This window comes from Schistocerca piceifrons, chromosome 3 (genome assembly GCF_021461385.2).
Source record: "Schistocerca piceifrons isolate TAMUIC-IGC-003096 chromosome 3, iqSchPice1.1, whole genome shotgun sequence".
NCBI lineage: Eukaryota > Metazoa > Arthropoda > Insecta > Orthoptera > Acrididae > Schistocerca > Schistocerca piceifrons.
This window is the reverse complement of record NC_060140.1, coordinates 187,420,570-187,444,728: the sequence shown is the minus strand read 5'-3', so window position 1 is coordinate 187,444,728 and position 24,159 is coordinate 187,420,570. Positions and strand designations below refer to the sequence as shown.

Genomic DNA, 24,159 nt, shown 5'->3' with positions numbered 1-24,159 from the left:
ATCTTCACCATTCCTCTGTATCATCACATTTCAAAAGCTTCTATTCTCTTCTTGTCTGAATTGCTTATTGACCTTGTTTTAACTTTTGGTGATGTTCATCCTATAATTTCTGTTCAAGAGACTATTCATATTGTTCGCTGCTTTGTTGACTCTGACAGAATTACAATATCATCGACAAAGCTGAAAATTTTTATTTCTTCTCCCTGAACTTTAATTTGCTTCCCAATTTTCTCTTTGGTTTCCTTTATTGCTTGCTCAGTGTACAGATTGAATAGGTTACAACCTTGTCTCATGTCTCACTCCTTTCTCAACCACTATTTCCCTTTCGTGTGCTCCAGCTCTTATAACTGCAGTCTGGCAAGTTGCAAACAACCTTTTATCTCCTGTATTTTATCCCTGTTACCTTCAGAATTTCGGAGAGTTTAATCCAGTTAACATTACTAATAGCTTCCTCAAAATCCACAGTTGCTACAAATGCAAGTTTACCTTTCTTTAACCATCACGTAAGGTAAGATTTTGGATCAGTATTGCCTCCCTTGTTGCTGCGTGTACCAGTTTTGTCATTCTTCTCTAAATAATTTGTGTCAGCATTTTACAGTGATACACTGATAGTTCAGTAATAATCACACCCTTTAAGATCTGCTTAATTGGAATTGTTACAGTCTTCTTGAAGTATGAGTGAGTGCATTTCATCTGTTTCATATGTGTTTCGACTTAGGTCTTTCAGTGCTCTCTCAATTGCTGCTTGCAGTATTGTATTTCCCATGTCACCTCCATCTACTTGCCCTTCCCTTTCTACTATTTTGTCTTCAGTTTCACTTCCCTTTTATAATCCCTGTGTATGCTGTGATGTTATTTCAGTTCATGTAAGTGAGCTTCAAAACCAGTCATGTGCAGAGGGTGTAACAGAAATGAGGAATATCATGAAAAAGAAAAATAGTGATATTGGGAAAAAAAGAAAAAAAAAAACAATATTTAGTGTAGCTTTTGATTCACCAGTTTTGTTGGAATGTATCAAGATGGATTCCTCCAGATTAAGGAGTGGTCATATGTTCCAAATACTATTGCCTTGTTTGGTGTCAACTTATGGGGCGTACTCCATGCATTTGTAATGGTTGTGCAAGTTGCTATAAATGTGGTGGAGGAGACCATGAAGCAGAATTGTTCGCTACCATCAGACATCGTGAATGCTTGTGAGATCTTGTTACTTTGTGCTATTAATGCGCTCTGTTTCTTGAAGAAGAAGAAGAAGAAGAAGAAGAAGAAAAGTTCAAGGAAATCAATATGTTGAAATGGATGTATTTAGTTCCAGTGGAAAGAAAAGTATACCAAAACCGATATTTCCTCTCAGATTCAGGCAAATAATCCCAGCATTATTTGCTGCACCTGCATCTGCACGCGCACGTTTACACGCACGCACGCACACATTCCATAAGCTTTGACAAAGATACAAGTTGAATGTCTGACTGCAGCTGGTAATTGAGTTTCCATTGAAAAGCTTTCCACCCTTATGAATCAGTCCTTAGTATTATTTTTTTTGTATTCTACCTTGGTATGTTAATGACACCAAATACTTCCTCCATTGCCTTCCCACAGTTCCTATTCTCTTACTATTAGTTTCTGTGTTTATCATTACGTGAATCACATTATGCAAATTTGCCTACATTTAATTTTGACATTTTCTTGTATGATAACTGTACTGGGTGTTCATGCTGATACAGTATTTAATTAAATATATTGGAGTGAGCATAATCTATACATGAAAAAGTATAAAAGACAAGGAAGTACTGTACTATAGATTTATTATTAATATGTGGAATAATGTTGGAGCCAATGGATGTGTTGCTTCCATTACACAGGTACAAGACATAGCTTTTGCAACTGACAGCCGATGGGTGGCAGTTAGCACACATCGTGGCACAACTCACGTTTTTCCCATCACACCCTATGGTGGACCTGTTGGAACACGCACACATGCTACTCCCCATGTCGTTAATAGACTGTCACGTTTCCACCGCAGTGCAGGATTGACAGGTGATGCGACAGCGACAGGGCGTAACAGCCCTGTGCCTGAAGCCGTTGCCTCGCCTCCACCGCCTAGTGTGCCATATAGAAATCCTCGATTGCCTCCGTATCCTCATCCTACTACAGTGCAACCTTTGGCACAGGTTAGTAGCCATTCAGCAATTCTTTTATTTTACATTTATTTGTAACTGAATTAACAATAGAGAAGTGATGTGATGTTCATTGATTTTGAAGTGATCTTGCTAAAAGAATTTCTTGTTAATGTTATTTCAATCTTTATACTGTTAAATTATGAGGTGGGGCAGTGATTCTTATAAATTAAGCATATACTTTTCTTCATTAAGCATTATGTCTTGCATACTCAGATTTCAGCTGCCACCATTTTTTTATTACAGTTAAAAATTGGACTTTCATTGTATAAAGTAATTACTAAGCTTGCCTTTATTCTAAAAGAAAAAGTTTGCTTTCCTCATCTGTATATTGTCAGGACAAGTTACTGTTAATCTTATGAAGAAACATTTATATAACATTTTATATCATTGGTTCGTGCAGAACAGTCTCTTGTACGTACAAGTTGTTAACCAGTTGCAGGTTTTCGTATTTACTTATATCCAGTATTGTTGAGTTTATTTCCCTGAAACATAATTAAATGTTTTTCATATTTGTGATGCATTCTTGTTAGTATTGCCTAGTGATGAGATACTGAAGCCACCTATTTTCTGAAACACTGTAGCCAATTGTTTGTATTTACTTCTCTCCATCACTCTGCAGTGTTTACTAGTTTATCTGATGCTCAAGTGAATACTACAAAGTAATGAGAGTGTACATGGAAATAAAACAATAATTTCTTGTTTATTCCAAATTCTTCCTGCTAGGCATACCTTCATACTTTTATTTAGTCTACTGCTGAGATGCTTGGTGATTAATTAAATATGAAACCTGTGCTTAAGGAAAATAATTTTTAAAAAGTGCTTTTGTATTAAAAATTTGCAGAAATGTGCATGTATAGAAATAAGGTAACAAAACCTGAAAACCTTTCATTTGAACACATTTTTAACTATTTTATGTATGTTATCCTAAAACAGACACTATGTTTTGAATTAGATTTTCATAACAGCTAGATCTGTACCAAAGCCCAAATCATATTTTCTGAGAATCCAGTACAGTGCATTGTGATGTCAATGAATGAATTCAGAATTCAGGGTCACTATAAGGCTATAAATTTAGGCTTATTAATGATAAAACAGATCCTGTGTTAATATATCTTTGCTATACTACTTTTTGGATGTAATTGCAAGCATTGACTTTACCAAATAAATGAAATAGAAAGAATTCACTGTGTTCATTAGGAATACCTCATTTTATTCTAAATCATTCACCGCTTAATGAAAAAGTGTTATACCCCTAACGCTGATCTACATTGGTATACTTTGCTGAACCATGTAAAGTATTATCTTTTTGTATTGTAGGAATACTGAATTGACCAAACTGATCGATTTTAAGTAGACAGAATTATTGGCCGTGTGGAAGTGAAATTTCTAAAACTGCCACTTAGGGACATTTAAATACTTTAAGGTTACCCCTTCATTCTTAACTGATCACAACTGTCAAACTATAATACATATTATATTTTTCATTTTTAGAAATTAAAAAGTACAATGAATCTATGTAAGTATAATTGAATTCACACTTTCCTGCTAAATAAATTGGTATCTTCAATTTGGCAGTATCTCATTTAGTTTTTTGGTAATAGACTAATAACTGATTTTGTGACGTAACAGTTAACATTGTTCAACAAAAATATAAATGAATATCATTGTAAAATAAAGAACAATCACCTTCAATCACAAATCATGATTTTATTTCAATGTACAATGCATTTTGAGCCCAGGGAGGTCATTTTCAGGTGTTTTGACAGTCTACATCAACTTTTTTCAAATTTTGGTTATGTCTGGTCATGGTAGGAATACATTGGTGTATTACAAAGTGGTACATTGTGAATTACAAAACTAAGATAAATAAAAAAAATTACTTACTGTTTCAAGGAGTGGATAGATGGTTTTGAAGTGCAGTAATATCAGATGCGATTATGTACATGTATATGCCGTCCATTCTATAGCAGATTTGTAAACACAAGTCAATTAATGTCAAATGCAAAAATGCTACATTTTTGTAGGTACAGAGTTGTTATTATTTCAAAGTAGATACAAAGCTTTTATATTATTAAATATACATAGATTTCATTTATAAAACAAATATTTGTGAATATTTCAAATGTGATTGTGTGTTATCAAATGGTTGCACTATTAAATATGTGTTTCTTTAGGAAATTAAACTTTTAAAATTACCAACAAAACTGTGGCTGCCAAATTCTGTTTGTTCATTCAACATGTTTTCAGAAAATTTTTCATTTAACACATTTCCTAATTGTTCTAGCAGATCAAGGTTTTTACCTTGGTTTTCTGTGGGGAGGATAGTTAGGCTGTTGTGGAGTCTGTGTCTGTTAAGGTACATGTTGTTAGCTATTGTGGATGTGTCAAAACTGGAAACCATGGTGAAAATCTTGATCTTCTAGAACAACTTGAAATAATTCTATAAAAAGAGAGAATTTCTGAAAACATGTTGAATGAACAAATGGAACTTAGAAGCTATAGTCTTTTCAGTAATTTTAAAAGTTTATTTGCCTTGAAGGAACAAATATTTAATAATGCAATTTGATAATATGCTGGGTGGTACCAGAAATATCCGAGAATTTCATTGTACCGATCAAACCAAAAGCAGTGCAACATTCTGAAGCTAGATGTCTTGAGGTACATGCCTTAGCACTGTGGCACAAAGTTGCACTGTCTTTGGCTTATGCAATTATGAGTTTAGTAGTGCATGTCAGGATGTGTTCAAGTGCTTCTGTGAGTTGTGAAATGCATAATGTGAAGGAGCAGTGGATTTGCATCAAATTCTGTTTCAACTTGAATAAAACTGCAGCTGAAAACCATTGGAAGCAAGGCCAAGAATCTATGGAAGATGAAAAACATTCTGGTCAACCATCAACATGCGCAACACTGGAAACAATCACTAAAGTGTGTTATTTGATTCATGAAGACCAAAAGCAGACAATTCAAGATGTTTGTAACAGACTTGGGCTGCCGTACATTGCATATCAACAAATTCTAGTTGATGAACTGAACAAGAGACGAATTACAGAGAAGTTTGTCCCTTACTTTTTCAGCACCGACCAACAAAACCTCACGATTCAGACGTGCACTGAGCTGCAACAAAGAGTTCCGGAGATTCATTATCCAGAGTCATAACAGGTGATGAATCTAGGATCTATTGGTATGACCCTGAAACAAAACGGTGATCATCACAGTAGAAAACACCATCTTCTGCTAAAAGAAGTTTGACAAGTTTGCAGCAACATAAAAAACAATGCTGATCATCATCTTCTTCATCATCATTATCGTTGTCATCTTCTTCTTCTTCTTCTTTTGCATTTGGGAAATAGTGCATAAGGAGTTTGTTCCACATGGTTAGACCGTCAATGGGCAGTTCTACTGCAAGGTTTTGAGGCGACTGAGGGAAAATGTTCAGTACAAATGGCCAAAGGTGTGGAAAAAGAAAGAGCATTATGTGCACCATGACAATACACAGTTCACTCATTGTGAAGGAATTCTTGACCAAAAACAACCTGGCAATGGTCCCCCACCATCCCTATTCACAAGACCTAGTCCCATCCAACTTCTACCTGTTCCCAAAGATGAAAATCACACTGAAAGGGCAACGTTTTGACTCAGTTGAAGACATCCAAGTGGAATTGCAATGGGTGTTGAACACGCTTTGCCCTGCGGACTTCCAGGAGTGCTTCCAAAAATGGGAACAATGCCTGAGGTGGACTTTGAAGGTGATGGAGGACATTAGGATGTAAGTATTGTTTTCTGATTTTTTTTTTTCAGTGAAATTCTCAGATATTTTGGGTAGCACATTGTACAGTCACATTTAACATATTCACAAATATTTGTTTTATAAATGACATCCATGTGTAATTAATAATATAACAGTTTTGTACTTTCTTTGAAATAACAACACCTGTGTATCTGTAGAAATGTAGGATCTTTACATCTGAAATTTGTTGATTTGTGCTTATAAATGTGCTGCAGAGTAGAAAGTGTACATGTATGTACATAAACATGTCTACTCATATTGTACTTAAAAACCATGTACCTGCTTTTGGAAACAGTAAGTTATTTTTCTATTTGTATTAGGTTGTGTAAACTTAAATTTGCAATGTGCCCTTTTGTAATATAACAATGTAGTGTTAGAAGGATCAGAGTTAACCTAAATTTGGAAAAAAATTGATGTGGACTGTCAAAGAACCTAAAGGTGAGTCCATGGTTCAGAATGTATCGTGCATTTAAATACAATCACAGTTTGTGACTGAAGGCAGTTGCTCTTTTATTTTATAAAAGTAATACAGTAATGGAAGAAACAATGGCAGCAATGGATAAAATTAAATAAAAGAAATATTATTTAAAAATATAAATGTTACATTGTCATTAAGAGATTTTAAGTGGGCTTTCATATAGCAGTGCCACAATTAAAGTATGAAGCACCATTTACAGATGTCAATCAGTTAGCTTATTTATCTAAAAGCATGGAAAAATATTATTACAGTACAGATATCTTACAATAGTGTCTTATCCTATACATCAGAAATACTAATCTTTCCTCATATTGATTTGCTCTTTATTGAATTTGGATTTATGATGCATGAAAATCAATGTAGTCTTTTACCTGTAGTACTGAACAGCTTCACCCCCTCCCCCATGAACCATAGACCTTTGGACCTTGCTGAGGTGGGGGTGACTTGAGTGCCTTAATGTTACAGGTATTGTACCAAAGGTGCACTCACAGTGGAGGGGTATCTGTAAGGGGGCCACACAAACACATGGTTCCTGAAGAGGGGCAGCAGCCTTTTCAGTAGTTGCAGGGGCAACAGTCTGGATGACTGAATTATCCAGCCTAGTAACATTAGCCAACATGGCTTTGATGTGTTGGTACTACAAATGGCTGCAAATAAGGGAAAACTACAGTTGTTATTTTTTCCAAGGATATGCAGCTCTTCGGTATGGTTAAATGATGATGGCATCCTCTTGGGCAAAATATTCCAGTGATAAAATAATCCCCCATTGGATCTCCAGGCAGGGACTAGTCACGAGGATATCATCATCAGAAAACCAAAACTGCCATTCTTCCAGTTGGAGTGTGGAATGAGTGTGGAATGTTAGCGTCCTTAATTGTATAGGGAAGTTAGGAAGTTGTTGTTGTTGTTGTTGTTGTTGTTGTTGTTGTTGTCTTCAGTCCTGAGACTGGTTTGATGCAGCTCTCCATGTTACCCTATCCTGTGCAAGCTTCTTCATCTCCCAGTACTTACTGCAACCCACATCCTTCTGAATCTGCGAAGTGTATTCATCTCTTGGTCTCCCTCTACGATTTTTACCCTGCACGCTGCCCTCCAATGCTAAATTTGTGATCCCTTGATGCCTCAGAACATGTCCTACTAACCGGTCCCTTCTTTTTGTCAAGTTGTGCCACATACTCCTCTTCTCTCCAATTCTATTCAATACTTCATCATTAGCTATGTGATCTACCCATCTAATCTTCAGCATTCTTCTGTAGCACCACATTTCGAAAGCTTCTGTTCTCTTCTTGTCCAAACTATTTATCGTCCATGTTTCACTTCCATACATGGCTACACTCCATACAAATACTTTCAGAAACGACTTCCTGACACTTAAATCAATACTCGATGTTAACAAATTTCTCTTCTTCAGAAACACTTTCCTTGCCATTGCCAGTCTACATTTTATATCCTCTCTACTTCAACCATCATGTTATTTTGCTCCCCAAATAGCAAAACTCCTTTATCACTTCAAGTGTCTCATTTCCTAATCTAATTCCCTCAGCATCACCCGACTTAATTCGACTACATTCCATTATCCTCGTTTTGCTTTTGTTGATGTTCATCTTATATCCTCCTTTCAAGACATTGTCCATTCCGTTCAACTGCTCTTCCAAGTCCTTTGCTGTCTCTGATAGAATTACAATGTCGTCGGCAAACCTCAAATTTTTTATTTCTTCTCCATGGATTTTAATACCTACTCCAAATTTTTCTTTTGTTTCCTTTAGTGCTTGCTCAATATACAGATTGAATAACATCAGGGAGAGGCTACAACCCTGTCTCACTCCCTTCCCAACCACTGCTTCCCTTTCATGCCCCTCAACTCTTATAACTGCCATATGGTTTCTGTACAAATTGTAAATAGCCTTTTGCTCCCTGTATTTTATCCCTGCCACCTTTAGAATTTGAAAGAGAGTATTCCAGTCAATATTGTCAAAAGCTTTCTCTAAGTCTACAAATGCTAGAAATGTAGTTTTGCCTTTTCTTAATCTAGCTTCTAAAATAAGTCGTAGGGTCAGTATTGCCTCACGTGTTCCCATATTTCTACGGAATCCAAATTGATCTTCCATGAGGTGGGCTTCAACAAGTTTTTCCAATTGTCTGTAAAGAATTCGCATTAGTATTTTGCAGCCGTGACTTATTAAACTGATAGTTCGGTAATTTTCACATCTGTCAACGCCTGCTTTCTTTGGGATTGGAATTATTATATTCTGTTCCCATATTTCTACGGAATCCAAATTGATCTTCCATGAGGTGGGCTTCAACAAGTTTTTCCAATTGTCTGTAAAGAATTCGCATTAGTATTTTGCAGCCGTGACTTATTAAACTGATAGTTCGGTAATTTTCACATCTGTCAACGCCTGCTTTCTTTGGGATTGGAATTATTATATTCTTCTTGAAGTCTGAGAGTATTTTGCCTGTCTCATACATTTTGCTCACCAGATGGTAGAGTTTTGTCAGGACTGGCTCTCCCAAGGCTGTCGGTAGTTCTAATCTAATGTTGTCTACTGCCGGGGCCTTGTTTCGACTCAGGTCTTTCAGTGCTCCATCAAACTCTTCACACAGTATCATATCTCCCATTTCATCTTCATCTACATCCTTTTCCACTTCTATAACATTGCCCTCAAGTACATCGGCCTTGTATAGACCCTCTATATACTCCTTCCACCTTTCTGCTTTCCCTTCTTTGTTTAGAACTGGGTTTCCATCTGAGCTCTTGATATTCATACAAGTGGTTCTCTTTTCTCCAAAGGTCTCTTTAATTTTCCTGTGGGCAGTATCTATCTTACCCCTAGTGAGATAATTCTCTACATCCTTACATTTGTCCTTTAGCCATCCCTGCTTAGCCATTTTGCACTTCTTGTCAATCTCATTTTTGAGACGTCTGTATTCCTTTTTGCCTGCTTAATTCTCTGCATTTTTATATTTTCTCCTTTCATCAATTAAGTTCAATATTTCTTCTGTCACCCAAGGAGTTCTACTAGCCCTCGTCTTTTTACCCACTTGATCCTCTGCTGCCTTCACTACTTAATCCCTCAGAGTTACCCATTCTTCTTCTACTGTACTTCTTTCCCCCATTCCTGTCAATTGTTCCCTTATGCTCTCCCTGAAACTCTGTACAACCTCTGGTTCTTTCAGTTTATCCAGATCCTATCTCCTTAAATTCCCACCTTTTTGCAGTTTCTTCAGTTTCAGTCTACAGTTCATAACCAATAGATTGTGGTCAGAGTCCACATCTGCTCCTGGAAATGTCTTACAATTTAAAACCTGGTTCCTAAATCTCTGTCTTACCATTATATAATCTATCTGGTACCTTCTAGTATCTCTAGGATTCTTCCATGTATACAACCTTCTTTCATGATTCTTGAACTAAGTGTTAGCTATGATTAAGTTATGCTGTGTGCAAAACTCTACAAGGCGGCTTCCTCTTCCATTTCTTAGCCCCAATCCATATTCACCTACTATGTTTCCTTCTCTCCCTTTTCCTACTCTCGAATTCCAGTCACCCATGACTATTAAATTTTCGTCTCCCTTCACTACCTGAATAATTTCTTTTGTCTCATCATACATTTCTTCAATTTCTTCATCATCTGCAGAGCTAGTTGGCATATAAACTTGTACTACTGTAGTAGGCGTGGGCTTCGTGTCTATTTTGGCCACAATAATGCGTTCACTATGCTTTTTGTAGTAGCTTACCCGCACTCATATTTTTTTATTCATTATTAAACCTACTCCTGCATTTCCCCTATTTGATTTTGTGTTTATAACCCTGCATTCACCTGACCAAAAGTCTTGTTCCTCCTGCCACTGAACTTCACTAATTCCCACTATATGTAACTTTAACCTATCCATTTCCCTTTTTTAATTTTCTAATCTACCTGCCCGGTTAAAGGATCTGACATTCCACGGTCCGATCCGTAGAACGCCAGTTTTCTTTTTCCTGATAACGACGTCCTGTTGAGTAGCCCCCCCCCCCCCCCCCCCCCCCCCGGATATCCGAATGGGTGACTATTTTACCCAAGAGGACGCCATCATCATTTATCCATACAGTAAAGCTGAATGCCCTCGGGAAAAATTACGGCCGTAGTTTCCCCTTGCTTTCAGCCGTTCGCAGTACCAGCACAGCAAGGCCGTTTTGGTTAATGTTGCAAGGCCAGGTCAGTCAATCATCCAGACTGTTGCGCCTGCAACTACTGAAAAGGCTGCTGCCCCTCTTCGTGAACCATACGTTTATCTGACCTCTCAACAAATATCCCTCCATTGTGGTTGCACCTTCGGCACGGCCATCTGTATCACTGAGGCACGCTAGCCTCTCCACCAACGGCAAGGTCCATGGTTCATGGGGATCTACCAAGGGAAATAAATAGGCCAAATTTTGATCTAGAGGGAATTAGTTAAATGTAGTGACAGGAAGAACACGACTTTTGGTTGTGTTAGCCCAGGGTCATAAATACAAAATCATAAAGGGGTAATGCAGGAGTAGGTCTAGTAATAATAAAAAAAATAAAAAAATAAATAATTAAAAAAAAAGGCAAAACTGCAGGTAAGCTACTATGAACAGCACAGTATAAGCGTAGGATGAAGAGATAGTAGGAAAAGGAAGAGAAGGAAAAGTAGGGGAATATGGATTGTGAGGAGGGAGAATTTTGCACGGAGTATAATTTAATCATCTTCAACACCTGGATTAAGACTCATGTAAGAAGGTTGTATACGTAGAAGAGACATGGGGACACTGGAAGGTTTCAGACTGATTACATAATGGCAAATCAGAGTTTTCAAAACCAGATTTTAAACTGCAAGACATTTTTTGCAGGGGCAGATATGGACTTGGACCACAATTTATTGGTCACTTACTGTAGATTAAAATGCGATAAATTACAAAAAAATAGGAAATTAAGAAGATGGAACCTGATTATATTGAAAGAGCCTGAGATTATTGAGAGTTGCAGAGGGAGCATATTGCAACATTTGACCGAATCAGCAGAAAGAAAGACTGTAGATGAAATGGTGAAGGCAGAAGATGATCAAATAGGCAAAATGATGAGGCATACTAAAAATCTTAGATAACACAGGAGATACTGAATTTAATTGATGAGAGGAGAAAATACGGAAAGCCAGCTAATGAAACAGGCAAAAGGGAATACAGATATGTAAAAAGTTAGATTGGCAGAAAGTTCAAATGTATATGAGTCAAATGCAAGATTATAGAATCATGTGTGACTAGAAGAAAGACAGGTACCTCCTAAATCAAGATTAAAGAGACCTTCGTAGAAAAGAGAAGGAAATGTATGAATATCAAAAGCTCACCTGGTAAGCTATCTGAGCTAAGCCAGTACTAAATAAAGAAGGGGAAGCATAAGTAGTGGATGTTCTGCTTCAAAAAAATCAATCTGTGCTCCAAGACAGTATTGAAGACAATACTGTAGAAAGAGAAGGGGAAGTAGATGAGGATCAAATGTGTGATATGATACAATGAGCAGATACTGAAAGACCTAAGTCAAATCAGGGCTCCTGGAGTAGATGACATTCCATCAGAGTAACTGAGATTCATGCAAGCTATTCTACATGGTGTGTAAGATATATGAGACACCAGGAAGAATGTAAAAATTCCAAAAGCAGTTGTTGACGGGAATGACTATTACTGAACTTCTAGTTAGTAAGTCATGGTTACAAACTACTCACATGAACTGTTCACAGAAGAACGGAAAAACTGGTGGAAGGTTTCTGGAGAAACATAGGAATACCCTGAGACAGTACTAACACTATGACTTACCTTAGAAATAAATTAAAGAAAGATAAATGTACATTTATAGCACATGTAGACTTAGATAAAATAATACCCTCAGACTTCAAGAAGAGAGTAATAATTCCAGTTCCAAAGAAGGCAGATGCTGACATGTTTCTAAGCCACTGAACCATTAGTTTAATAAGTCATGGTTGTGGAAGACTTATAGAAACCAAACACAGGGAATAGCAGTTTGGGTTCTGGAGAAATGCAGGAACTCTTGAAGCAATAATGACCCTACGACTTATCTTAGTGGATAGAATGAAAAATAAAAATGCAGTTGGGTGTGTGTGTGTGTGTGTGTGTGTGTGTGCGTGTGTGTGTGTGTGTGTGTGTTTGTGTTTGTGTTTGTGTGTTATCTATTTTTGGCGAAGGCCATACTGGCCCAAAGCTTGTGACAGGCTTTTTGTTGTGCCTATCTGCGACTCAGCGTCTCCGCCATATGATGAGTAGCAGCATCGCTTTTCATGATATTGTTACATTCCATTCTGGATTCTCCATTGTTTGAAAAGACAAACCTAGGTTTATAAAATTTGTAGATTTAGAGAATGCTGTTGACAATGTTACTTGGAATATACATTCTTTGAAATTCTGAAGGTAGCAGGGGTAAAATACACGAGCAAAAGTTTATATACAGCTTGTACAAAAACCATAGTACAGTTCTAAGTAAGAGATAAAGGACATGAAAAGCAAACAACAGTTAAGAACAGAGAGAGATGGGACTGTAGCTTATCCCTAATATTATTCAGTTTGTGCACTGAGCGAGCAGTAAAGAAAATGAAGTAATTTGGAAAAGCAATTAAAGTTTAGTAAGAAGAAATAAAAACTTTGAGATTTGGCAGTGACAGCATTATTCTGTCAGAGACAGCAAATGACTTGGAAGAGCACTTGAGTGGAAAGGACAGTGTCTTGAAAAGAAATTTGAAATGAGTGTAAACTAAAGTAAAATCAGGGTAATGGAATGTAGTTGAATTAAATCAGGTGACTGTGGGGATTAGTTTAGGAAATGAGACACTAAAAGTAGTTGATGAGTTTTGCTGTTTGGTTGGAAAAATAACTGATAATGTCCAAAATATAGTGGATATAAAATGCAGACAGGCTACAGCAAACAAATCATTTCTGACAAAGAGGAATTTGTTAACATTGATTATAAATACAAGTGTTAGGAACTCTTTTCTCAAGGTGTTTGTCCTCACTTGGAAATCAAATGTGGATGATAAGCAATTCAGAAAAGAAGAGAATAAAAGCTTTTGAAATGTGATGCTATAGAAAAATGTCGAAAATCAGATGGGTATTCCGTGAAGTTTCCGGATTGCAGCTGGACGACTTTGAATTTTTGCCACGATATTCTGGCTGACAACCATTCAGCTACCTTTCGATGAGTGTTCTGCACAGAGAGAAACGCTCACCTGAAGATGGGTGAATGGTTGGCAGCTGAAATTTCATGGCAAGGAGTTGACATCACTCTGCAGCAATTTCAAAACTTAATTGAATACTCTTTACAGTGGCAAAATTTCAAGAATGGTGTCCAGCCAGTTCCTGGCTACCGGCATATGGTAATAAGTCTGATTTTTTTTTTTTTTTCCTCCAGCAGGTCAAGATAGGGTCATTTGTTCCCTCTGTTTTTTTACGGGATCTGCACTTTGGGTCTTCTGGTGGTTTCACGCTTCTGGCTTTGATGATGATAGTTCTGATTTCCTATTCCTTTGCAACAAAAATCAGTCCTTCAGTATCCTTTGTTATGGTTCCATTGCTCATTCGTGACCAGGTCTTTCCTTTATCTGTTTTGCCTTCGATCTTCTCAAAAAATTGCCCACACAGTGTTTTATTCCACAAACTGACTGCCTGGCATTGGATAGTAGCTTCCTGATATTGATTCTTGGTTTGCTGCACTTTCAGAAGCTTTGTGTTGTTGGCTTCAACGAGTGCTGATTCTTGGCTCTCTTTCACATATTCTCCCAATGTATGCTCCTCTTTTTCCACTGTCTGCTCCACTTGCAAGAGTCCTCTACCACCTGTACAAGTACAAACTGTCAATCACATTTAGAAGGCGAAGTGCATGGTGAATTGTCATGGGCATTTTTGTTTTTCTCAGATTATCCAACTTAACTTGTGTTCAGTTCATGATACCTGCAGCGTATCTGATTAGAGGTATTGATTGCCTTGATGGTATTGCTGCCATTCAATTTACTTTTCAAAATTTTCCAGGCCCTCTGGGTGTACCCTTTCCTGATCACACCTTTTACAGGCCCATGCATAATGATGTCTAACTGCAAATGGACTAGGTGTCGTTAGGCTTTGTGACACTTTATAGCTTGTCTTTTTAACATTTCAATGCGTTGACTTTCTGAGACTTTGCCGTTCTTTAGTGGCGGTGCAGTATACTTGTCTGAGCCAAATTCCAAAGTGATTTCATTGTAGAATATTTGGAGTGTATCTGTCAAGAGACTTGATTTCAGTTTAAGATTTTCCATACAGTTCTAGGTTGTTTATGTGCAGCAGATGGGTTATTTTCTGAGAATTTATCATTTTGTGATGGCTCAGGTTTGTTTTATTTTAAATAGTTGACAGTAGCATCAGGATGATGATGAAAAGTAGTGGGAACGACTCCCCCTGGGAAACGCCTCTCAAGGTGTCAGCTAGTTGGTAACTTTCTTTTCTGACAAATACTTCTGTCTTCCAGGGCTCAAACACATCTCCTGTGAATTTGCTGATGTTTTTACTGTCCCCGGTGGTTTCCAGGCACTTTGAGTCAACTGTGTGGCAGTGAGTCGAAAGCTTTCTCATACTTAAATCCAGTTTGTGAGTAGATTTGTTTTCCAGCTTTTGCAATTCTTTTTAATCCTTTTATCATTCAGGAGCTGGTCATTTGTGCCCCTGCTTTCTTACATGTCACCTTCTTATTCTGCTCGTATGACATCATATTCTTCCAGAAAATCCTGAATTCTATCAGCTTATGATGCCTGTCGGCAACTTGAACACAGTGTACAAACCTATTGTTGGCCTGTAATTTCTGGGTGTCTCCCCTTAGCTTGGTCCTTCTGTATAACTGTGTTTTTCCAGTTGTGAGCCATTGACTGATGCTTCCTGTCTACAAAGTTGCATCAAACAGTTTGCCCATTTTATATGCAGAGCAGTCAGGCATTTAATCCAGAAGCTGTGCAGTTGATCTTTGCCAGGAGATGTCCAGTTCTTGACTTCCTTCATTCTTTTTGTGACAGTTTCAGGATTTACCTCCAGCTGTTGCAGTCTGTTCTTAAAAAAATTTAACTTCAAAGTTCCTTATCCACCCAACAGTTTTGTTATAGTCTTTTTCATTTTTCCAGAAATCTTTACATAACTGGACTGCTGCTTCTTGCTCTGGTTTTTGAACTTGACCTGTCATTGGGGCTCTGAGTGCCCTTAGACAGTGAGTTTGTGTGAGAGAGAGTTGCACTTTTGTGAATGTGTGTGTGTTTTCTACTGCAGAAGGAGGACTTTGTACAAAAACTTTTACATTTTAACAGTCTTTTTCATTGTGCTTGTCTGCAACTCAACACTTCCTCTATACTGTGAGCAGCAATCTGCTATTTCAGTATCATTGTTATTCCATTCTGGACTTTTCATTGCCTGTTACTACTGTATTGTAGAAAAGCTGGTTAATTTCATTGATTTCTGTTATTTCGACTGTTGCAAGGACGTCATTAATGCGGAGCCAGTTGTTTTCTGCAGACTATATTCTAAGTTTGGAGCTACCTCCTTTCTGCATTAGATGCCACTTGGCCCACAGTTTTTCTAATTTTTCTTTGACTCTAAGATGTCTGTAGTGCCAGAGTAGGTTGTTTACTCATGTTTCATCAATTTTCCAAATTTCTTCAAGTTCCACACCAATGAACACCTGATTTCTGATGATAAGTTATCTTGGATAAGCTACTCGTAGTACTGTTATCTTCAAAAAAGTCTGAATATTCAAGCTTCCAGAGCTGATACATTCACTTTTAGTAGCCATGTTTTTGAGGTTCCAGGGATATAGTAGCATTTCATGACTTTGTGGATCTCTGGCATTGTGTGTTTCTGCCACTTCTTAGTTTTTTTGTTTAGTTCCTGTAACCCATTTGTTAATTGATGCCTAGTATCCTTGGCAACAACCATTGCCCTTTTTACCCTTGTCAACAACTGAGCTTCTATAGCTTCCTTTCTAATTTGTTGCTCCATTGTGTTAATTTGGCTGGGTGCACTTAATCCTGGAAATTTGAAATTTGTGGTAAGGCATATGGAACCAAACTGCTGAGGCCATTGGACACACCCGAGGGAGGACTCGAACTACCGATGGGGGGAGCCGTGCAAAACGAGACAAGACACATCAGACCGCATGACTACCCTGAATGGCACACTTAATCCTGCTTCTTAGCTCTCCAGAATGGTTGAACCTGCTAGTAGTTTGTGGCACAGCTGGCACTGCTCTCAGCTTCACTGGAGCACTCAAGCTCCACCACAACATCAAGGCAGTACCCATTTGGAAGGGGGGGATTATTAGTATTGTTGTTGTTGTTGTTGTTGTTGTTATCATCCTGTAAGAATGCTAGAGGATCAAGCAACACAGTTATCTTTTGACTGGTACTTGATATTTGTATTAATAGTGTGTATTCAGGTTTGTAATATGTCTGTATTCCTCCAAGAACTAATGGAATATTCCATGAACTTGATATTTAAATAATTATTAATAAAATGAATCACATATGAAAACTGTAGGTACGGCAGCCATCAGGGCTCCACCCATCATCTGCACCTGCTTCTCCATTGCCAATTGGACCACAGCAGACGCAGCACCACCAACAACACCAACAGCAAGGTTATGGCCGGAATCCGTTGGTACGCCGCACCCACTCGGCGAGTTCTGACGATGGGATACCTCTCAGAGTAGCAGCTTGCTTTGCACCCCCGAGAGCATGGCTTGCTGCTTCTCCCACTGGAGCTCGTGAAAATCCTGGGAAGGCCAACAAACGAGCCGTAGATTCCCTGTTTGTCATGGCCTGTCATGGCAGCCTTGTTGAGTACAGTTTAGAACCAAGACATGCATCAGGTGTGTATTGTACATTAATGTTGACTGTTAAATTTGTGTGCTTCTACATTTCACAGAGTGATAACATTATTATTAAAATTAATGTATTACATGTCGCGTTAGCTGCTGAATTTAATAAGCAGTTATAAGTTGTGTACTGTCGATACCATGTCCCAAAATATGTGCAAATGTTCAATTTACACATAAACAAGGAAGTCTTTATTAAGGGAATTAATATTTGCAGTGAACAGTGTCATGGTGGAGCTGCCTCATATTTATTTGCTACTTGTTTCACGGATTATTTGTTTTTGTGACCTATGTTTCAAGTTATTAGACTGCTGTCTGACAAAGACATTGTTGAGCATAACGGTACAAACACAAACAGTGAAGAATTCACAATCAGGCAGTAAATTATTGTTAATACTAAATATACAAAATAATCCATTTGTATTTAGTACTTCCTGACCTCCAGTATTTCAAACAATTATAGTTCCTACCATTGTGCCAATATTACTGTATTTCTACATCTACTACATAACTGTGTCGCATTTCCAGACAATGCTGTGCATAGCTAGCATCTGTTTTCTGCAGTTTTCAGCTTCTGTGGTGTTCTTACAGTCTCATGCAAACTGTTCTACACCTACTTGTTTTTCCCATGTAGTATGAGCCACAATTTTACAGCAGATCCTATAAGTCCATTTAAGTTCATTGAGGACTGCTTGTCTTTGCATTTAAACAGATTTTTGCTTACTGTGCCTATAGTGTATTAGATCACTTACTGTTTCTTTTTCTTCAGAATATTACCAGTTTTGGTAGACAATCTACGAACAAATGGTAATACATTGTAATATTGTGCCCTGCCCCCGACGTTGTAACATACTATTTTCCTTTCCTATCGAAATATCAAGAGTTAAAGATATAATTTAACCACTGAGTCAAGTCAATGAACTGCACTGCAAGTCAGTGTATATATATGCCTAGGGTAATGAGAGCGGTGTAGCATTATCATCTGTATTTTGTTCTTATAAGAATGCGCCCTTGTCTTTTTTTTCTGTTCTTTAGTCGCGAGCCTTTCTGACAGCATCTTACTCTGTCAGACTCTTATTTCCTTCCACTTTGTTAAAATGAACTGAAATTGTATTCTTGTTAGGAATTTGTTTAATTGTGCCATCATTATCGCCAATTGCGATTACTGATGTGACTTTACTATGAATACTTTTTTCTCTTGCTCCAGAGTCAGGCTAAGATTATTGGAATTTTTACATATTTGACTGGAATACAGTAAAAATTCTTTGTTATGTCAAAAACTTTGAGATTAATGCATGAGATGTCAGATGTCTGTATACAAAGCTCCTTTCGTTAAATAATAATTGTTTAATTTACCATTTCTACTTTCATTATATAGTAATGATCATCAATCCCCAATTTATAAATGTTATAGATTTTGCTTCACTACATTTTTTCTTATGTTGCCAATGTGATACTCATGAAATTAATCTCAGTTTTGGACATAACGAAGAATTTTTGCTGTATTCCGGCAAAATACGTAAAAATTACAATAATCTTAGCCCAACCCTGGAGCGAAAGGAAAAAAGTATTCATGGTAAAGTCATATCAGTAATCGCAGTTGGCGATAATAATGACACAATTAAACAAATTCCTCCTAACAGGAATACTATTTCAGTTCAGAACATGGGGTTCTGGGTGACTTTTCTGAACTCTACCCCTTTTCCTAAATATCTCCAGTCATTTTCCTTCACCCTCCTTCCTTTCTGTTCAACTCTTCTGGCCCTGAAAGCTTGCATAAGCAAAACCTTTTTTTTTATAAGTGTGTTCTCTTGCCACCGCTTTGGTGAGTAGATTATTTATCTATTCAATTACAGTGCTCAGATTAAGTTTTTTTTGCAGTTTCCCTGACTTTTGTTGCAGCATATCTTGATTCATTCCACATCTGTGAAGGTTCTACTTCTTGAGAGGATCTAAGAAACACGATGAATGAATGAACATGAACATGATTATGATGGGTCAAGCCCACACGGGGCACTAAGGGTGATGCCATTGGTGCTGTCTTGTGAGAAAAGCCAATGCCACAAGAAACTGGACTGCCTCACACTCAGCTGTAGAGTGAAAAGTTCATTATGGAAACATGAAAACATCCCCGCCCCCTCGCCCCCCCCCCCCCCCCCTCCCTCTCAGGCTGTAGCTATACAATATCCTTTCGTCCTGGGAGTGCTGGTCCTGAAAGTTTTGCAGGAGAACTTCTGTGAAGTTTGTATGGTACAAGGTGAGTTTCTGCTGGAAACAAAACTGTTAGGATAGATTGTAAGTCGTGTTTAGGTAGCTCAGTCAGTAGAGCACTTGCCCACAGAAGGTGAAGACCTCAGGTTTGAGTCCCAGTCTGGCACACAGTTTAAATATGCCAGGAAGTTTCATGCCTCCATATGTTTCACATCTGGATCAATTTTCAGAACTATATCATCCCTCCCTAAGCAATTGGTGAATTTGGCAAGAATCTTCCATGCTTGTGGTATGTTGGAGGAAGGAGAGCCAATAGAATTGTCTGTCATCAAGCAGATCCAAACTGCTGTGAGATCATACTGTATGCTGAATGTGCATGTTCTTGGTGTCAGTCGGTGGTATCTTAGTTTTTGCACCGTTGACAAAGTTGTGGGTGGTAGGCCAGTCTGGTGGCAGCTGAGCAGGTGGGGACTGTGAGGGTGATGATCACATTGGTCATAATGTTGCCCATGTCTGAGGCTGCAGTTGTCACTGCCTAATGTCGGCTGCTGCGCTCCTGATGATTGGCATGGCAGTTGTTACTGTGGAGGTTGTCAGTTGGTGTTTTTCATTGTGTGAAGCAGAACTTAGCATGTTGTTCTGTTATGTCTGTGACTGGAAAATCATCAAGTACATGAATCAGTGTTAACAAAAACAAATTCCCCGAGCTAACTGATGCATCTCCATAAATGATGATTGGTCAGCTTATTTGAAATAGTGTGTAGTAGAGGCATCTCACTGGGGAGTCTGCATTACTGCCCCGCCATCTGCAGGAAAGGAATCCTCATTATTTCCTCCCTTCCTCCCCCCCCCCCCCACCCCCCCACCCCTTTATTTAACTATTATTTTCACCTTTTGCTTGGTATTAATTATTATGACTACTGTTTAACTTCTCCAGCATTCCTTCTTATCTTTCTTGAGTTAAGAGGTAATATCCATTGTTTTATGTTGTCTTACTCATAGCAATATAACTCTGCAATTGACATTCAGTACATTATTTTTCCATTTCTTACACTTATGTGCCATCATACAGCCTTTTGTTTTGTACTGTAATCATACACACATCAGAATGGAACATATACTCTTTTGTTACACATCCCTATTTCATGATAACAGCCAATATTGGATACATAGTTGGTAGATATCATATCTTCCAGAATTTTGCTTACTGTCCTCTCTTTTAATGTTCCACATTTGTGTTTCTAAATCAGATAGCTTCTTGTTGCATGTAATAAAAAGTGTAAAAGGATATCACACCTAAAACATGTAATATACATTCAGAGTTGCTTATTTGATGTGCCTTTTTCATTCTGCAGCAGTTCCCAAAGAGAAGGTTTGTGATGACACACCAATAGAACTGAGCGTCCACGCAAAAGCTCAGTGGGTGCTCCTACGCTCAACTTTATCTGCTGAGCTGTCTCCTCCACTACTATCTGACAATCCACTACTGGCACTTCCTGAACGCCCAGCTCCTCACCATAGTAGTGACGATGAGACAGATGCTGATGAACGCTGGTTGTCACAGGTTGAAATTGTAACTCATGCTGGACCCCATCGTCGTCTCTGGATGGGTCCACAGTTCACCTTCAAGACATATAATGGTACACCAGGGTTAGTATGCTTCCTTTTTAAATACATATGTAAAATTCATAACTGTGCATTGTGTATATATTCAAATGCATATGTTTATAATAGAGGGAAACATTCCACGTGGGAAAAATATATCTAAAAACACAGATGATGTGACTTACCGAACGAAAGTGCTGGCAGGTCGATAGACACACAAACAAACACAAACATACACATGAAATTCAAGCTGTCGCAACAAACTGTTGCCTCATCAGGAAAGAGGGAAGGAGAGGGAAAGACAAAAGGATGTGGGTTTTGAGGGAGAGGGTAAGGAGTCATTCCAATCCCGGGAGTGGAAAGACTTACCTTAGGGGGAAAAAAGGATAGGTATACACTCGCACACACACACATATCCATCCGCACATACACAGACACAAGCAGACATTTGTAAAGGCAAAGAGTTTGCGCAGAGATGTCAGTCGAGGCGGAAGTACAGAGGCAAAGATGTTGTTGAAAGACAGGTGAGGTATGAGCGGCGGAAAATTGAAATTAGCAGAGATTGAGGCCTGGCAGATAACGAGAAGCAAGGATATACTGAAGGGCAAGTTCCCATCTCCGGAGTTCTGACAGGTTGGTGTTAGTGGGAAGTATCCAGATAACCCGGACGGTGTAACACTGTGCCAAGATGCGCTGGCCGTGCACCAAGGCATGTTTAGCCACAGGGTGATCCTCATTACCAACAAACACTGTCTGCCTGTGTCCATTCATGTGAATGGACAGTTTGTTGCTGGTCATTCCCACATAGAAAGCTTCACAGTGTAGGCAGGTCAGTTGGTAAATCACGTGGGTGCTTTCACACGTGGCTCTGTCTTTGATTGTGTACACCTTCCAGGTTACAGGACTGGAGTAGGTGGTGGTGGGAGGGTGCATGGGACAGGTAATCCCATTCCTGATGTCCAGGCGGAGCTTCAAGGAATCCTCAGAACCTTAGGCCCCCTACAAAACCTTTCACCTGACTCCATCAACCTCCTGACCCCACCGACACCCCGCACCCCTACCTTCTACCTACTTCCTAAAATTCACAAACCCAATCATCCCGGCCACCCCATTGTAGCTGGTTACCAAGCCCCCACAGAACGTATCTCTGCCTACATAGATCAACACCTTCAACCCATTACATGCAGTCTCCCATCCTTCATCAAAGACACCAACCACTTTCTTGAACGCCTGGAATCCTTACCCAATCTGTTACCCCCGGAAACCATCCTTGTAACCATTGATGCCACTTCCTTATACGTAAATATTCCGCACGTCCAGGGCCTCGCTGCGATGGAGCACTTCCTTTCACGCCGATCACCTGCCACCCTACCAAAAACCTCTTTTCTCATTACCTTAGCCACCTTCATCCTGACCCACAACTTCTTCACTTTCGAAGGCCAGACATACCAACAATTAAAGGGAACAGCCATGGGCACCAGGATGGCCCCCTCGTACGCGTACGCCAACCTATTCATGGGTCGCTTAGGGGAAGCCTTCTTGGTTACCCAGGCCTGCCAACCCAAAGTTTGGTACAGATTTATTGATGAAATCTTCATGATCTGGACTCACAGTGAAGAAGAACTCCAGCATTTCCTCTCCAACCTCAACTCCTTTGGTTTCATCAGATTCACCTGGTCCTACTCCAAATCCCATGCCACTTTCCTTGACGTTGACCTCCACCTGTCCAATGGCCAGCTTCACACGTCCGTCCACATCAAACCCACCAACAAGCAACAGTACCTCCATTATGACAGCTGCCACCCATTCCACATCAAACGGTCCCTTCCCTACAGCCTATGTCTTCGTGGCAAACGAATCTGCTCCAGTCTGGAATCCCTGAACCATTACACCAACAACCTGAAAACAGCTTTCACATCCCGCAACTACCCTCCCGACCTGGTACAGAAGCAAATAACCAGAGCCATTTCCTTATCTCCTCAAACCCAGAACCTCCCACAGAAGAACCCCAAAAGTGCCCCACTTGTGACAGGATACTTTCTGGGACTGGATCAGACTCTGAATGTGGCTCTCCAGCAGGGATACGACTTCCTCAAATCCTGCCCTGAAACGAGATCCATCCTTCATGAAATCCTCCCCACTCCACCAAGAGTGTCTTTCCACCGTCCACCTAACCTTCGTAACCTCTTAGTTCATCCCTATGAAATCCCCAAACCACCTTCCCTACCCTCTGGCTCCTACCCTTGTAACCACCCCCGGTGTAAAACTTGTCCCATGCACCCTCCCACCACCACCTACTCCAGTCCTGTAACCCGGAAGGTGTACACGATCAAAGGCAGAGCCACGTGTGAAAGCACCCACGTGATTTACCAACTAACCTGCCTACACTGTGAAGCTTTCTATGTGGGAATGACCAGCAACAAACTGTCCATTCGCATGAATGGACACAGGCGGACAGTGTTTGTTGGTAATGAGGATCACCCTGTGGCTAAACATGCCTTGGTGCACGGCCAGCACATCTTGGCACAGTGTTACACCGTCCGGGTTATGTGGATACTTCCCACTAACACCAACCTATCAGAACTCCGGAGATGGGAACTTGCCCTTCAGTATATCCTCTCTTCTCGTTATCCGCTAGGCCTCAATCTCCGCTAATTTCAATTTGCCGCCGCTCATACCTCACCTGTCTTTCAACAACATCTTTGCCTCTCTACTTCCGCCTCGACTGACATCTCTGCGCAAACTCTTTGCCTTTACAAATGTCTGCTTGTGTCTGTGTATGTGCGGATGGATATGTGTGTGTGTGCGAGTGTATACCTGTCCTTTTTTCCCCCTAAGGTAAGTCTTTCTGCTCCCAGGATTGGAATGTCTCCTTACCCTCTCCCTTAAAACCCACATCCTTTTGTCTTTCCCTCTCCTTCCCTCTTTCCTGATGAGGCAACAGTTTTTTGCGAAAGCTTGAATTTCATGTGTATGTTTGTGTTTGTTTGTGTGTCTATTGACCTGCCA

At 39.3% G+C, this 24,159-nt stretch overlaps 1 protein-coding gene across 1 annotated transcript in view; it reads left to right on the top strand.

Moving 5' to 3' along the window:
• The window catches only part of LOC124787834 (breast carcinoma-amplified sequence 3 homolog), a 117,020-nt gene that overhangs the window by 55,819 nt on the left and 37,042 nt on the right, over positions 1–24,159 (top strand). Inside the window, exons 7-9 of the mRNA XM_047254775.1 lie at positions 1,860–2,168; positions 16,998–17,328; positions 20,901–21,195. Of these exons, the coding sequence (XP_047110731.1) occupies positions 1,860–2,168; positions 16,998–17,328; positions 20,901–21,195 (935 nt within the window). The remainder of the gene's footprint in view (positions 1–1,859; positions 2,169–16,997; positions 17,329–20,900; positions 21,196–24,159) is intronic.